Below are 17,827 nucleotides of genomic sequence, written 5' to 3'. Positions count from 1 at the left end.
TTAGTTTATAAATAACCCTAAAGTCATATTTCTTAACAATGAGGTCATCTTGTATCTTGTTTTGGACAATTTTGTTTTATGTGAGTAAAGATAGTATATAAATTCTGGCAAAAAGATATGCAGAAATTATATATTAATTTACTTATTTAATACATGTTTATTTATTTGTATTTATGGACGTAGGATATAAAAGCTGGCTTTAAATTTGTCATTTGCACTGCCTAGATTTAAATTTGCCATCCTGATTCAGTCTCCTAAGTGTGGGATTTGAGACATTGTCCCATAATCCCCAGCTATATTTTCAATCCATTACAGTGCACTTACAACTGTATAAAGTTACATAGTTTGATATCTTATTTTTATGACAAGATATGTATGTTTATACTTGAAAATATTTCTTCCTTCTCTCTACATGTAAGAAAAAGCATTTATATGAGGGGTATTCAATAATAATGATAATGTATTTGATAATTTAAGAAAAACTTTGGAGCTTTTCATATGTAAAGCTTCAAGAATTTTAACTTGAAAATGTACTATGTAAACGAAGCCATGAATCTGTTAACTTATTTGTAAGGGGCCAAATTATTTTAAGCAGCTAGCCCTGTGCTTTCCTTTTCTTTTCTAGGAAAGATTTTTTTTCTGAGATTAAAACATAGTAGTTCACAGTATACGGTTTCACAAGTGATTTTTCTAACAAGGAAATGTCAAACACATTTCACCAGAAATAGTTATTTACATTAACAGATGTTCAGCATTTCGGCTTTCTAAAAATTTTAAGCTTCAGTTACTAAGAATTTGTTGATTAAAATAAAAAAAAAAAGATTAGATTCCATCTGCTCTTCCTCTTAGGTGGGTGGACCTGAATACTAACATTGAATTAGCCAGTGAAGCTTGAGAATCACCTAGGTGTAATTTCAGCTTCACACCTATAGAAAGATCGTGCTTGAAAGTTAGCATTTATAATTAGGTAAGAAAACAAAAATGATTTGTCACACCTAAATCATTAGTTCCTATGAATGTCCTTTAGACCCACAAGTACCTCATGCCCAGCCAACCCAGCACTTCAGACACACCAAGTATTTTGGTAAGTCCTTTGATAATTAGTCTGCAAGTGAGACTGGGATATCTCTTCATTTCCTAATTTTACATAAAGGGAAAATACTTCCATGATCAAGGGTGAGTGTTTCAGACCTGAGTGAGTAAGAAGACCTGTCTTTGTTTACTGATCTTTTGACATCCAAAATGCAGGCTTTGGGATTTCTTAGATAAGTCCGTGATTTTGAATTACTGTATTTTATTGATAGTAACACATCATGCTGGACTCTGGCTAATCTTAGAGCTAATCTGAAAGCCCATGATAATGGGGTATGTAAAGCAGATGTTTGGAAGTGAAAAAAATCACAATTCCATAGATATCTAAGAGTTTGCAGTCTCAATATCCTAAAAGTGTTAAAGGGTCAATGCTCTAATAAAGTAACCTCATAGTCTTTTTTTTTTTTTTTTAAAGATTTATTTATTTCATTTATATGAGTACACTGTAGCTGTCTTCAGACACACCAGAAGAGGGCATCAAATCTCATTACAGATGGTTGTGAGCCACCATGTGGTTGCTGGGATTTGAACTCAGGACCTCTAGAAGAGCAGTCAGTGCTCTTAACCACTGAGCCATCTCTCCAGCCCCGTAACCTCATAGTCTTAATATAAGCTAGAAGAACAGAAAGCAACTTCTATATGTGGAAAGAACAAAATTATTAATACATATTCTATGTAACATAAATGCTGGTATAAAGAAAAATGTAAAGAAAACAATTGTTTTTCTTATATTTTGTTAATGGGATTACAGAAGGTAACAACACACAGAATCCAGGTCTCTGGCAGCAATTTGTGGAGCATCTAAATAGTTTGAAATAAGACATATGTAAATGATCACATGGAAGACCAGCCTCTTTTCTTGCTCTGGTGACGTTGTCACTATCTTATTCTTCTTCCTTTGCTTGCATTTCTTTAAAAAGTTTCCTTTTCCTAAAATATTTTTAAAAATTTTTTGAGATTATATTGGTTCCTGTTATTTTCCTCCCTCTAAATCCTCTCATGTATACTTCCCTTGTTCTCTTTCTCTAATTGTTGTTGTTAGTGTGTGTGTGTGTGTGTTTGTATTTTTAAACACACAGATACAAGCTGCTCAGAATGTATAATGTTACTGGTATAAATATATTTTCAGGGTGGACCAGTGTTAGGATAACAAATTGATGTGGTGTGCTCTTCCCTGGAGAAGACTATTTTACCAGGTTTCATTGTACCTTGGTTGCCTGCAGATGTTTTTGTAGGCTTGAGGCCCCATGGGTCTTCTGTCATCCATGATAGGATGTCTATTGCTGTTCTCCTTGTTCAGCTCATGCTTAGGCAGTCATGTTGATGAGACACTTGTGTATAGCTTCGGCTATAACTTAGAGACACTGTCCCACAGCAAGTTCCCTGTTCCTCTGGCTCTTGCAGTCTTCCTACTGCATCTCTCACAATGATATCTGAGCCTTAGGTACCAGAATTGTGTTGTAGGCCTGTCAGTGGGAACTGGGCTCCCAGCTCTGCATTTTGATCAGTTATGATTCTCTCTAATGGTCTCTATCTGTTGCAAAGAGCTTTCTTCATAAGGGGTGAAGACTCCACTTATCTGGCTAGACCCTAGAGAATGATGTGTCCATTTTTCCTTAGCCCTTTGTGTTCTGAAAAGTTATAATGTATAATGCAATCACATAAATGGCTGTGATTTGGGCCCTAAAGGAAAACTGTAGGGTCAGGGAGTGTTTGCTAAATGCTCCTACTCTTTGAATAGTGTTCACACAAATGTTGATATGATAGACAATTTTTAAAAATTCAATCATTCAGTATCTGGAAGCTTTCTAACAACTGTACGTTCTTGTTATTCCTGTCCTTCTCCTCTCTTAGAACAACAACCACTGTTGTATTGGGTATATGTGTATGTATGCACCCCAATATTAAGAAATATATTTTCCCATAAACACAGGTGGATAAGAAATGATCTGTCCTCTTACATTTTATATCAACTAGACACACCAAGAGCCATTTGAGAAGAGGAACTCCTGAGAGCTAGGAAAACATCTCCATAACATTGATCTACAGGCAAATCTGCCAATACATTTTCCTGATTCATGATTATATGGGTGAGAGATCCCAGTCCTCTGTGACTAATAAAACCCCTGGGCATTAGTTAGTGTGGGACTGTAGAAGAAATTAGGCTGAGCAAGCCATGAGGCACAACCCAGTAAGAAATGTTTCTCCATGGCTTCTGCTTCAGTTCCTGCCTACAGATTCCTGCCTTGAGTTCCTGCCCTGACTTCACTCAGTGATGACTATTATTATCTGGAAGTCTTTTTTTTTTTTTTTTTTTTTTTTTTTGTTTTTCCAGACAGGGTTTCTCTGTGTAGCCCTGGCTGTCCTGGAACTCACTCTGTAGACCAGGCTGGCCTCGAACTCAGAAATCCACCTGCCTCTGCCTCCCAAGTGCTGGGATGAAAGGCGTGCACCACCACCACCCGGCTTTATCTGGAAGTCTTAAGATGAAATAAACCCTTTCCTTTCCAAGTTGCATTTGTTCACAGTTTTTTTGTCACTGCAATAGAAACCTCAACTAACAAAGAAACTGGTACCAGGTTCATGAGATTGCTGAGAGAGATGTAACCATGTTTTGGGGAGGCTTAGGAAGGGTTTTGGAATTTGGGGCGAGAGAAGTCATTGAGTGTTCAGAGCATAATGATCTACTGACAGTACTTGGATGTTTATGCTGAGAACGGTGCAGATGATGGAGGAGGGTCTAGCTTGTGAGGTTTCAGAGGGAAATTTGAGAGTCCCTCAAGAACTTTTTTTAAGGATGTTTTAATATTTTCATTGAGGAGTCTGTGGTTCTGGTCATCTGAGGCTGGAATATTGTCTGTGATTAAGAAAAAACCACATCACTAAGGCAAAAATCATCGGGGGAGTATTTCCTCGGATCAACAGGCAGAAGTTATAGTTCCCAAAAGACCTAGGCTCTATCATTTGCTGGCAGCCCAACTTGGTAACATGTAAGAGTTTCGAGGGTGGTACTAGTTTTGAATGAAGGGATCAAAAAGAGAAGTTGAGGCTTGGCACATTAAGGGACCATGTAAGGATGTAGCCTCAGCTGCAGCAGAGACTCTAGCACTTTGGGGATGCCAATACCATTAGATGACCTCCAAGGATAGCAGCAGGTGTGGATCAAAGCCATAGTGAGCCTACAAGACAAGTTGTATGTGCTGTGAATGACTGAGCCTGAGCCAGAGAAGTGGAGCTGCCAAGGTCCTTTGGAGCCCAGAACATCATAATCTGAGAAGTTTGACACTGAGCTTTATACTGCTAGCCTTTGGTTTTTGCTTTGATCTGATTCTGTGCCCTGTTCCTCCTTTTTGAAATAAGAAGAATGCAACTTACTTTTTAATTTTCTAGGAGTCTACAGTTGAAAAATCTTTGGAAATTAGAGTTCCTTTGGATATTTTAAAGAGGCTTTGAATTTTGAAAGAGACTGATTTTTTTTTAAGAGTCTTAGTTTTTTAAAGACTGTTGAATTTTAAAAATTGAAATGTTTTATACTTGTGTTATTCATATGAACATGGTATCTTGGCAATAACAAGGAAGAAAATGTTATAGTATGATGGTATGTGTTTGGATGTCGAGTTGAAAAGCGAGCAAATGTCTTGGTTAGTTTTATGGCATTTTGAGTTGAACTAGAGCCATTTGGGAAGTGGAAATTTAGATTGAGAAAATGCCTCTTTAACATTGGCCAAGTGCGCTCGCTGGTCATTTTCTTGATTAATGATTAAAGTGAGAGAGGCCAGTCCAAGGTGGGCCGTGCACACATTGTGTAGGTGATCTGAGTAGTATAAGAAAATAGATTGAACAAACCATGAGGAGCAAGCCAGTAGGTGGTATTGCTCTACATCCTGTCCTTCACGTCTTACTTTCAAGAGTTCTGGCCTTGATTTCTTGCCCTGACTTCTCTCAGTGATAGACTGTGACCTGAGCTTTGTAAGATGAAATTATCCCCCTTCCCCACTCCCCAAGTTGCTTTTGGTCATGGTGTTTTTATAACAGCAATAGAAAGCCTAACTGTTACAGAAATTACATTTTAGCTTTATTTCTGTTTTTTTTTTTAACCTCCTGTCCACATTCCTGACCATTTTCCTTAGGTTTCCTCTACTGCAGTAGAAATGGGTGAAAGCCTTGTTGTGCTGGTTAGCTTTTGTTTACTTGACACAAAGGAGTCACCTCAGATAAGAGAACTTCCAGTGAGGAATTCCATCAGATTGTGCTTTGGGCATGCTTATGGAGATTTTTTCTAAATTAATGATTGATCAGAGAGAGCCCATCCTACTATGTGTAGTACCACCCCTAGGAAGGTGATCTTCAGTTGCATTAAAAAGGGAGTGGCAAAATGAGTAAGCTGTGGAGAGTAAGCCAGTAAGTGGCATTCTTCATGTTCTCTGATTCAATTCCTGCCTCCAGGTGACTGCCTTGGGTTCATGTCCTGATTTTGCTCAGTGATGAACTATAAACTGTAAGCTGAAATAAGCCTCCTCTGTCATGTTTTTCTCTGTCATGTTTTTTAATCCCAACAACAGAAACCCAACTAGGATGTTTATTTTCAACTAATATTAATTGCTAGTGATTTTTCTACAGTTATAGCTGAATAATTATGAGTTAGTTTGCTATATCATCTCTGTGACTAAGAATATTTGAAATTAATGAGAACAGTATATAAGACTGTTTGCTTGACACAAGATATAACACTTTTTTAGAAACAAATATTTACTTATGTGCATTATAGATATTTGGAAAATATTCCACTAAAGGCAAACCTTCCTTCATTTTTCTTTTCTTCTATACCAGATACTCATAAGCACTCGTCATTACCTGAAATTGGAAAGATGGGTGTTGGTGGTGTAGATATTACTCGAGGGGATGTATTGTCTTCTAAATAAAAGTGAGCAGTCTGGAAGCATTTTCTGAAAAAAAAAAAAAAGAAAAAGAACACATAGGAAGATGATATCTAAGCTTCTTGAAAATATCAATGGAAGTATCTAGATTACACTAAACATGGATCCATGACCAGGAGAGTAAATATTCCATCTACATCTGTTTTCATAAAGCAGAAAGAAGGAAGAATTTCATGTCATGGAGTTTGTCTCACTTTTATCAGCACCAGATGCAGAAGAGTGAGCAGATATCAGACAAGCAGAGGTAGCATTTGAAGGGTGGTTGGTACCAAATACTACTTTGCAGATACAGAAAATGTCAGTGCTCAGGCACTCTCCCATATTGGCATATACCAAGGTGTCTTGTCAACTTGGCAGGACACGGGTTGAAAGTAAAGATAGTGCCCATGGAGCATGCTTAAAACAATCATGTCTTCTGGAACATATTCAGCTGGTCAGCAAAGCTATGTCTATATAGAAATGAAATTATACAGTGACATCACTTTGAGAAAAGAAGAAGGCAGCTTTTACTGTTCAGTAACGCAGCAGTGGTGGAACTTAAGAGGATAATGAGCACACAAGCCAAACTAGAAGTGATTTTTATTTCTGACAGATGCTAGTCTTGTTGATGAGCATTTGGAGAATGAATATATTTAGAATCAAGGACAATTGTGACCTACAGTGTCACCTGCATCTATTTTCTTTCAGATAATAAGAGTAACATCTGGTGAGAGCACACTACATAGTGCCGAGCAGAGCAAAGGCACAACCGCTGCTATACAATAAAGCAAGCCATCCTGTAATTTGGATTTAGGTCATTAAAACGGCTAATGACTCTTTCTGATGTGTGTTATTTTATTTAAGTTAGTCATGAATGGTTGAGTTTCTACCAAATATCTCTCTACAGGAAAATGTTAATCTTATTTTCCATTTTAACGCTTCAAGCTACACGTTATTAATCCTAATGAGCTTTAACATGACATTTGTTCTTATTCAGTGACCTCCTAAATCTCAGTATTTTTCCAGTAAGTCAGTTCCCTGGATACAGATCCTGAATGGCCTCCCACCGTTATTAGAATCATATTGTTATCTCAGCCAAGAGCTGGAGTTTTCACCAATCTTCGTCACTTCACTGCCAATAACCTCTTCACCCAGCAGACTTCAGCCCCCCCCCTCTGTGTGTGTTTCTCTCTCTGTCTTTCTCTCTCTGTTTCTCTCTTTCTCTCTCTGTATCTCTGTCTCTCTCTTTCTCTTTCTCTCTGTGTCTCTGTCTCTCTCTCTGTCTCTCTCTCTCTGTCTCTCTCTCTCTGTCTCTCTCTCTCTCTCTCTCTCTCTCTCTCTCTCAGAAGCCATATTTGAACTTTAGCACCTTGGCTTTTACCACTTCCGCTGCCCACATGCCTCCTCCCCATTATTTCTACATCCGCTCTATTCCTCTTATAGCCCTGAATATCTCTGTCACTATTCTTCTCCCCTTGCTTGCTCGGTGACACATGTCACTATAAAAAAATGAAAATCCTCCTCTACATAGAATGGGACTACAGCTGGATAAGGCCATGGTTAAGTTGAAAAACATCATGAGCTGAAAATCCATTAAGTGCATACCCGCCCCCCCCCAGGACATAACTTAGCAACACAGTACAAACTAGAGTGTTAGTTATTTGCTTTTGTGACAATGTGGCTGACCAGAAATTTTGAGTCATTACTACTGCCCAGCAACTCAAGGGAAGAGTAAACTTCATGTGACAACTCCAGTGGGATAAATTAAATTCAAAATTTAAGAGACAGTGTGAATTCCTTTGTAAGTGTGCTAAGGACTAAAAAGTGGTTGAATCATCTTAGAAAGTTTATGCATTTGGTTTTATTGTTTTGCTGTTTTACATGTATGTGTAGTTTCCTCCACCAAAATATAAACCAATAATTCAAAATAGGTAATTACTACAAGGTTATTCATGAGAACCATCAGGTTGTAGGTACCCCAAGATACCTTTTCAATGAATATAGTGTGAAATACTTATAACTTATTTTATAAAATTAATGCCAAGATACAAGAAAAATATAAAGCAACAATGTTCATAGCAAGGTGCCTGGCTCTGGGAGTATAAGCCCTTGAAAAGCTACACTGAGGAACAGTAGTGAATTCTCCAGAGAAAGCAGTAGTTTAAGAAGATAAATACAAACGGATAAGGAAGCAGGTGTCAAAGGCACCAGGAGACCAACTTCATCTTGGAAAGCAGAGTCTGCAGCCAAATGAGGAATGGGAAAGTTGGAAATCACCAGGCCCAGGATAAAGAAACTGTTAATGACAGCCCAGATGAGTGACTCTGAATCCAAACTGGAACAGTCATGACATGGCAAAATTGTTGTGTATGCAACTGGAGTTAGCATGTTCTGACACTGACATGGAGAAAATGGACTTGGAACATGCCTTCTGGGACTTCCTGCAATTCACAGCTGGTCCATGAATCATTTAGCATCGTCCTTGGTATTTAGTTTAGGATCGGTTTGGGACTTTCAGTAACAAGAGGCTTGACGTCATAAATCATATTTAGCTGGTAAACATTCTTTCTTCTACTGACTTATAGCCTATTTTTCCCTGAATATTACCAAATGATACAAAAAGAGTAGGTCTTCCTGCTGTAATGCTGTGCCTACCTTTCCATTAATAGCTACCTTCTTGCTAGATTTATCTACTACTTCTAGTTCAAATTTTTATATAGTTTTCGATTATGCCATCCATAATGTTTCAATGTTACTTAAACCTATCTATGTGTGGTCCTTTTTCTCACTTTCTAATTCGACATTTATAGTCTAATAATCTGTAACTAGCTGGCACTTGAAATTGCCTTGTTCTTGACAACTAGTATCTCTTGCCTGCTTTAAGCATGATTTTCCTTGGGATACAAATGTCTTACTCATCAGTAGGGCAGACAACCATCATCTTCAAGCTTCAGAACAACTCAGAGGTATCTGCTCTGTGAAATAGCTCTCCTCTCCTAAGCAGGTCTGTGAACCTCAGTCCTTCTATCCACTGTACCTGATACAAATTTTCAGTTTTAGATATCTATAAGAGACTACTTTAGAAAAAAAAAATAGCTGTTGAGTTCAAAAAATGGTCTTGAGTTTCTGGACAATACAGCATTTTAATTACTTTAAATAACTGATTTTAGGATAATTATTTTATAATACAACTGTTCTTTGTTATATCTTTATTACATTTTTTAAAAATAAGGCTTTGTCCCTTGATTTCACATAACCCCAACACTTAATATAGTGACAAGAATATATTGGTACCCAGTGTTTGCTGAATTAGATGGATTTGTAGTATTAAATAAATCCTACCAACTATATGTCATTCAGATGCATGCTAGATTCTATTGTCTGGGCCTCAAGTAAGATAATTTGAAGTTTCAAAATTTTTGAAAGATATAGAAGGAATATGTAGCTTAAAAAATCTGGATGGGAAGACAAAATGAAACAAAACAACATTAACAAGCTGGATAAGTAGATGAACAGAGGATGTGTCAGTTACTGAGAGGATGGGGGAAAGGAAGCATTTAATAGAATATAAAATTATAAGTAGAAACATTAACCTTGTAATTTGCCATGTTGCTAATCTGTTTTAGAGAATATGGGTTAGTACCAACTGCTTCAAATACGTAATGAAATCTTTACATATTTTTTGAAGTCAGGTGGCCTGATGATGATATTTGACATTAATTTTCACAGAACTCTTATGAATCATACCAAAAATCTCAAATGAGGAAATAATTAAAATTTCATAGTTGTTTGCAACACTGCAGTCTTATGTGGACAGTGACATTCTACTTGAAGGTGGTTATGGTAGGGGAAGCCTATATTCAGAATTGTTAGTCATCCCTAAGGTCCCACAAATATGAATTAAGAGTCAAGAGATAATTTATATTTCCTGGCTCTACATTTTTCCATGGAAAACAGCTGTATCTATGGAATGTTCTGATCCTACACAACTTTTGATGATGTGTCCTTTTGCCACACATAATGTTGGTATTTTTCAAGTCTAAGTCTTTTAAAGTGCTCTATTTTTTGTAGTTTTCCTTTATTTAAAAAGAGCTATTTACAAATCTTCCCCATGGAAGTAGTTTTGCATCTTATAAGCTTACGGTGTGGCTCATGTAAATTATACCTTAAAACATCTGGAAAACAATTTCAAGGCATATTACTTAATGTATGACAAGCCTAAGTCTCTATATTCCATCTGTTCTGAATAAGCAGTGAGTGTCTTCACGTCTATGTGCTAAGTGTTGATAACTGTGTCTCCTGCTAATTATCACTCCACCATGCTGAAAAAAGTGATGACTGTTTTAAACTTGTAGACATAGGTTCCATCAATCAATGGTAATCTGATTATTTAATTTACACCTTTCTTTCACAGTATTTAGAATTAAAAGCTGGAAATGTGTAATTATATCCCTTTTCAGAGTCCTCATAGAAATACAAAATAACATTCAAAAGCATTCACTGACAGACCACCTAAAGAAAGTCTCATGGTACACTTAGAAATGACCTTACAGGTATCACCCAATGGAAAACAGAGGAAACACATTCATAGGTCAGAAGTGACATAATCAATGCTATCTAATAAATTAGAGGTGAGATTGGGAAGGGACTCAGTTTTTACTATTTATGATTAATTATTCTTCTGCTAAACCACTTTCTCTCAGTGTCTCTACAAAGTACAAGTAGACACTTAGGTAAATTAGACAAAGGATAGAACTTATGTTCCACTTTGAGATTAATTTTCTACCAAAAGTTATAGTAGAGAACTTTATAGCTTTACCTCCCACATTTCAGTCTATGATCTCTTTTTAATTTTCTTCCCTTATTATTTGCTTATTTTGCATGCATATGCAGGGAGCACATGTGTGTGAGGGTCAGAGCACAAATTATGGAGTCAGTTCTCTCTTTCCAACAATGTGGATCCCAGGGATTGAAGTTAGTGCCAGCTGACCCATGTTGCTGGCATCTGTGATCTTTTTTGAGTTTATTTATGAGTGTATATGTGTGTGTGTGTGTGTGTGTGTGTGTGTGTGTGTTATGAAAAAAAAAAGGGCCAACTGGAGCATCTCCTATTCCCTTGTTCCGTTGGTTGAAATGACATTACCTGTTCATGAGAAAGCTTTGAGACTCTTGTCTAAGACTTGATCACAAACATAAGAAATAATTTCTAGGCTCTTCATCCCACTGCATTATACTGTTTGTTCCTTATTAGTGCCAGAACTAGACTCTTGATCTTTCTAGCTCGGGAACAAATGCTCAAGTCAGGGAGTGTGAGCCATTCATCACTGGAAAATTCTTAGAAGAATTTACATGGTAAGTCTTTATGACTTCAGGTTAGGATCTGCCTTCTTAGATATAATAGAAAGTCATAATCAACAACAAAAATGGATGAAGTGGACTTCATCAAAATAAAAATGCATATGCCTTAAAAGATATTTTTTAAGAAGTATCTGCAAATAAGACCTCTATTCACAGAATAGAAACAGTGTAAACTGGATAGTGGTGGGCATGGTAGCCTGTATGTAATCCGAGAATATCAGAAGGCAGAGACTTGGATATCCTCAAAGTTAGCTGAGCAGCACAGCTAAACTGGGAGACGTGGGTTCAGCAAGACCTGGGTTCCACTTTGACTTTATATTTGAAGGAGGGAGATTGAGGAAGACACCAAAAATGAACCTCAGATCTTGCCACGTATGCGTACATACACATCTGCATGCATATCCACACACATGAGTAAACACACAGACATGTAAATACGCATGCACATATGCCTGCATAACACACACACACACACACACATACACACACACATACACTTGCAAAATAAGACACTAATAATATAACTTGATTAAAAAATAGGCTGAAAATGGTTTGGGCACAAAGCTCTCTAAAGATATGAAATTGTTGAATAAGCAAAAGAAAAAAAAACACCTAGCACTGATAGTCACCAAAAAAATTCTTAAAAGCAGTAAAATGCATTTCACTGCCCACTTTAAACAGATGGCCCTGTTGATCTAGCAGGGTATTTTTGTTTTTGTTTTTTTTTTTTGTTGTTTGTTTGTTTCAGTTTAGACAAACTAGCTTGGAAAAGCTAACAAAGACTGAGTAACATATATTGTTTTGGTATTTTTCCTTAGATTTTCTTTTTTTAGTAAGCAAAGTAATGTCTTCATTTCTTCAACTTAAAATCAATTTTAGAAGAATCTTCTTTTCCTTAAAAGAAGGGACCCTAAGACTCTGTAGTGAAGCAGATGAGCAGTAGCCTGCCTGCGCACCTGCCTGTCCTGTTTTGCTGCAGTGAGGTTTCATTAGGGTGTCTCTTTCAGCACTGTCCTTGACTTGTCATGCTTTCTTTCATGTTAGCATATTCTCCCTTCCCACAGCCTGTGGCTTTCACAAATAAAAAAATGTACCCACTTGATTGATGCAATTATATTATTAATAAATATATCTACATTGGGATTTGAACACTTCACACAAACCTTGAACAAGAGACTGTTGTGATTTGCCACAATTTACTACACCCAAAGTATCTTACAATCAATTTAAAAGTTATGTTTTCTAGAGAGTTATTTTCATGCAGACAAATATCGCACAACAGTGAATAGGTTCTGAAGGGGGCTAGCAAAGGGCAGATTTCTTTCTTTTTTTCTTTTATTTTTTTTCATTTATTGGATATTTTATTTATTTATATTTCAGATGCCATTCTTTTCCTCCATTTCCCCTCCATAGAAAACCCCTATCCCATCACCTCTCCTCCTTTTTGGCTTTATATCATTTTAATTACATGCAAGTATTATGGTCAGTTCTACGTTGAAGAACTAGCAATACAATAGACGCAAATAGTTAAAGAACAAGCAAGAAAATAAACACAAATAGACAAAGAACAAGCAAGGTAATAAACAAAATTCCATGAACACTTCTCTGATCACTGTTTCTAAGGGCTTATCAGGATGACCAAAATATCTGAGCCTACTTCCCTGTCCTAGCCCAAAGACATTTTCATGTCTGAAGCCTACTTCTTTGCTCTACCCTAAAATTGAGATTGTTGCCTGAAATTATTTCTTTGTTCTAGCCTAAAATTTAGATTCCTGCCTGTAGCCCACTTTCTTAGCCTTGGCCCATGTCAGATTCTTGCCAAGCAGCCCCAAAAGCTCTTCTCCTCTCCCCCTTTTTTATTTCATAAACAAGACTAAGTCTGTCTTAGGTTGTTCTGACAAGAATGCCTTCCCTACCCTTTGTGGAATATGCATTATCAAAAGGAATGCACTTCTGTCTTAGGTTTGTAAGGCTCTGTGTAGAATCTTACCTGTCCTTGGCTTGCCAGCCTGTTAAATTAATAACGCTGTCGGGGGGGGGGTCCTATTTCTTTTTTTAACATCACATTTAATAGACAAAATACATATACAAAACCACTCAAAATGTTCTTCTTTTAATGGCATCTTACATCTAAGGTAAATGAAACAATGTTTGTGAGGAAAAGAGAAATTTCCGATCCATACTAACAAAAGTTTTAAAAAACTCAGATTTAAGTTTCTCATGAAATATCAGACAATATTAAACACAACAAATTTAAATTTGCACAAGATAGCTCAGATCAATTAGTAGAAATTATGAAACTTACTCTAATGAATTCATTTATATACAAATTACCTGTCTTTTTATTAGAGTTTAACATTAGCACTATTTAATATGAAATATGATACAGCTTGCATTTTTTGTTAAATTGTTCTAAAACAAATTATTTATCCAAATAGTTCATTTTGTAGGGAAAATCAGATTAGGCAAAAGTGAGTAAACTGTATAAACTGACTATAAAAATGTGTTCAAAATTTTGGGCAACAAGTCTAGTGGGAGGGGTAGAAAAAAATCAAACAAATGCTGGTTGAATAAAATTTATAGGCTCTATGCGATGTTCAGGCTCTGTTAACCATGGCATTACTGTACAAAGTGACAGTAGCCACTGGAGCACAGGCAGAAGAAAGCAGTTTTGCATATTGTTGCTGACTAAATGGATTTCTAACAAAAACATGATCTGTTGGCATATCCTGAAGTCTATTCTGTTGAATAAAGGGAGTCAGATATGAGACACAATTGGTCTTAGAAGTGTTCTGTTTTAGTTCCACATCAAGCCACATGCAGTCAACAACATCGAGCTAAATACAATCAACACTGAGCTACATAAAAAGAAAAGTTTGAATCATCATTGACTTGGGCATATTCAGTTCAGTTCATTCAGCTTCCTGGATCTGCCCATGTCCCCTGTCTGGAATGCCTTCATCTTCATTGCTAATTCCAGAATCACATGCAGGGCCAGCCCAACATTTTGTTTTCCACTTGACTCTGCAAGTCTCATCCACTAAAAGATCTCACGTTCTCTGATCACAACGCATTAGATTTCAGCCGCTAGCTATATATGTTTGTGTAATATTTTAAAAGTTTCTCATAGAAAAGAATGTTTTCAGTAAGCATGAGTTTCTTAAAAGCAATGATACTTATTCAAAATTTACTATTTTTATATTTCCCAACTGTAGTTGACACAGTCATTAACAAGATACATGGAAAACAGTTAATAATTAGATTGAGAAAAAACATTCGTGGATAACAAAGAGCAGTGATTTGAAATTATAGAATGCTGCTATTTAGCAGAAAGAATTTAATTTAGATCTCCTGAACACAAATGTCCTCCAGAAGAATGGCATAAATTACTAAGCAAGGAAATTTCTTGGCTTATGGACAGGAATTCTCATATCATCATTGAGCTCTTGTTTTCCAAGAATCAGTTTAACTGACTTGTGTTGTGTCATGAATTAGTTGTCTGTTCTGCTTGGTACAAGGGAGGAAGCTTAGTATGCAGGCAACTGTCCTGGTCCTTTAAACATCTGGAAGGATTAGTGAAGATTATGAAGGCATATTTCATCTTCAAAGCCAGTTATAAAGATTTTTAATAAATGCCTTTGTATCTTAACATAGTCATTTCCCATGTCTTTATATTTTGATTGTTTCATGTTTGCTTTTGTGTATAGGCTATTATTTTTCATTACTATACATAGCTGATAGATGTCACTATTTAAGATTTTTCAAATAAAATTGTTTTTCTAAAGAATAACTTTTGTATTTATAAGAGTTGACAAAAAGCTCATTACTTATGGTAAATGCTATGATGATATTAGAATATTAATTTGATGAAAATGAAAATATAGCTGACAAGACATCTTAATAAACATTAAAGTCACAGTTCTTCCATTTTACCTTCAATCTTTTAAGTACAGAAACATCATCCTTTAGATTCATATGTTTGCCATGTTTGGAGATGAATACATTAATGACAGCTTTAATGTAAAAAGAATTTTGAGAATTTGGAGCTCCTTTAGATTAAATAGAGGCAGAAGTCTGAGCTTTAATAATGCAAATTTCCAAAACACTCAACTTACCTCCAATAGATGAGAATACCAACAAGAACCACTAGACAGATAAAAGTCAGTGCAGACACGATCACGAGGGGTATAACCGCCTTCTTCTCAGACTCCAACCCCTCAGCTAGACCAATACGAGACTCATGGCTACTATTACTGGCCTCTGTAGTCGGAGAAAATTGAGAGAGTTGAGATTTAAGATGAAGGAAAAATCATGGGCCGTTTCCAACTGATTAAGAGCAACCTGCATTGTTGCCACTTACCTTTAAAATTATGACTCTATGAGGCAAAGGCTGTCTATACATCAGTTTAAGCAAAATAAAGTTTAAAAATTAAGGCAAGGTATTAGAGATATTAAAAAGATAAACAGAAATCGTTAGATGTGGGGGTGTTGTAGCAGGATCTGGAAACAATGCTGGTTGGAAAAAAATTGCTCGAAGGAAAACTGAAGAATCAACATTGGAAAGTTACTGTTAAAAATAAAGGTTAGGAAAACACAGTGTTATTTACTAAGTTATCAGATGTAACCTTGATGTTCTAAGGTTAATTTAGTGTATTTATTTTAACCTCGTGGTTTAGTAAACAATTAAGAAAAATTGATAGTAACTTTTCAATCAAACGGACTTTCAATTTTAAACATGGGTTGATTTTAGATATTTTCAAAATTACTATTTTTTATTTTTCATTGAGAATTTCATGCATGCATATAATGTATTTTGATCAAATCTGTTTTCAAATTCTTAGCTGCTGTTTTTTTAATCAAAAATGAAAGTTTTTCCACATGGACTTCAAAAAAATAAACGTCCTAATAACTTGCTTTCAAACACATATGTGGACTAAAAAAAATATGAAGACAACTTGAATTAATCTAAAAGATGGTGAACTACTAATTTTATGTCCAGTTGGGTACTTTATTGTACAAAAACTTTGGAAACAAATCACTGTAACTATGTTATCTATCCAGGTTGTCAAAAACAGCTTCAGAGCTGTGAATGCTTTCCTCTGTTTTGAAGGGCATTTGGTGGAAAGTGAAGGCAATTGTTCACTAGAGTTGTTCCAACTCTGTGTGACCCTGGTTGCTTTCTGTACAGGTCCTTAGAAAGCTAAATTGAAGGTCCCATCAAAGTCTTCATACATTCAGCATTTGATACAATTCATGTTTTATACCAAATGCTTTAATCATAGAAAACATGAAAATTTTATCTCAATATGTGATACCATTTAAAGTTTGGGAAAATTCCTATAAATGGACATATATAACATTACTGCATAGTTAACTGTAGTTGAACACAATGGCTTTCTTCTGTAACTAGAGTTGAGAGCATAGGGTTAAGAACTGAATTCATTCATTTAGAATGTACACCAAAGAAATATAATGATAGCCATATTTCCCAGGAGCTGATATTCATAGATGTATTTGCTAAAAATGTGGAATTCAAAGATGTGTATATAAAAGTTATGAAACTTATATAGTAAAATATCACAAACAACCAATATTTGTATTATAGTTAATATTCCTGCAAGAAAGCCAAAGTTTTGATTTTTTTTTACTTAGGTCATTCATATGCTCTGGTTGTTATGTCTCTGGAAACTCATGTAGACCCATAAATAATCTGATGATCAATATAGAAAAATGTCCTATAACATTTAAAATAGCATCTTCCTTTTTCCATGGCTCTCTGTATTTTTTTCTAACTATTATCTTTATGGAAAAAGTTTATGGGGAATAAATGAAGTAACCTGCTTTGCAAAACCTTTGGGGCCCAGTAACGACAAATGGTGGTTAATATTCTCTATATCATCAGCTCTAGACTACAACCCACAGAATAGGAGCAACAACATCACCTGTACTTTTTAAGAATGCAGTATGGGGGCCTATTAAAACTCACTAGATTGTTTGAATCAAGCTCATGAACAAAAAGTATGTGTTGATGAATTTATATAACTTTAATGGCCCCGTAAGTTCATTGTAATACATATATATAATGTGTAATTATATATAGGTTTGTATAGCTAAATATTTAGGCTATACATATGTATAGCCATACATGAAATATGTCAGATCATACATATGATGTATCTTGGAAATATGTGTCTTGAAAATGCATAAGTGCACTTTACATTCAATATGCAAATATGCATGAATTATAAACACACTCTATTATCGGTCTATCTACCTACCCATCCATCTACTTATCTATCTATCATCTATGTATCTAACTATGTATCTATCTATATATGTACCTTTCTATCTCTCTAATATATTATCTATATCTATTCTATCTATGTATTCTTTCTATCTATGTATCTATGTATCTATGTATCTATGTATCTATGTATCTATGTATCTATGTATCTATGTAT

The 17,827-nt window shown here is 35.7% G+C and overlaps 1 protein-coding gene across 1 annotated transcript in view; it reads right to left on the bottom strand.

The window, feature by feature from the left end:
* The window catches only part of Ptprz1 (protein tyrosine phosphatase receptor type Z1), a 173,709-nt gene that overhangs the window by 30,548 nt on the left and 125,334 nt on the right, over positions 1 to 17,827 (bottom strand). Inside the window, exons 13-14 of the mRNA XM_028762571.1 lie at positions 15,482 to 15,626; positions 5,947 to 6,038 (exon numbers count right to left, since the gene is read on the bottom strand). Of these exons, the coding sequence (XP_028618404.1) occupies positions 5,947 to 6,038; positions 15,482 to 15,626 (237 nt within the window). The remainder of the gene's footprint in view (positions 1 to 5,946; positions 6,039 to 15,481; positions 15,627 to 17,827) is intronic.

Source organism: Grammomys surdaster, unplaced genomic scaffold (genome assembly GCF_004785775.1).
Source record: "Grammomys surdaster isolate TR1022 unplaced genomic scaffold, NIH_TR_1.0 134, whole genome shotgun sequence".
In the NCBI taxonomy this organism is placed as follows: Eukaryota; Metazoa; Chordata; class Mammalia; order Rodentia; family Muridae; genus Grammomys; species Grammomys surdaster.
Note: the sequence above shows the minus strand (reverse complement) of the source record. Positions and strands in the feature narration are given on the sequence as shown.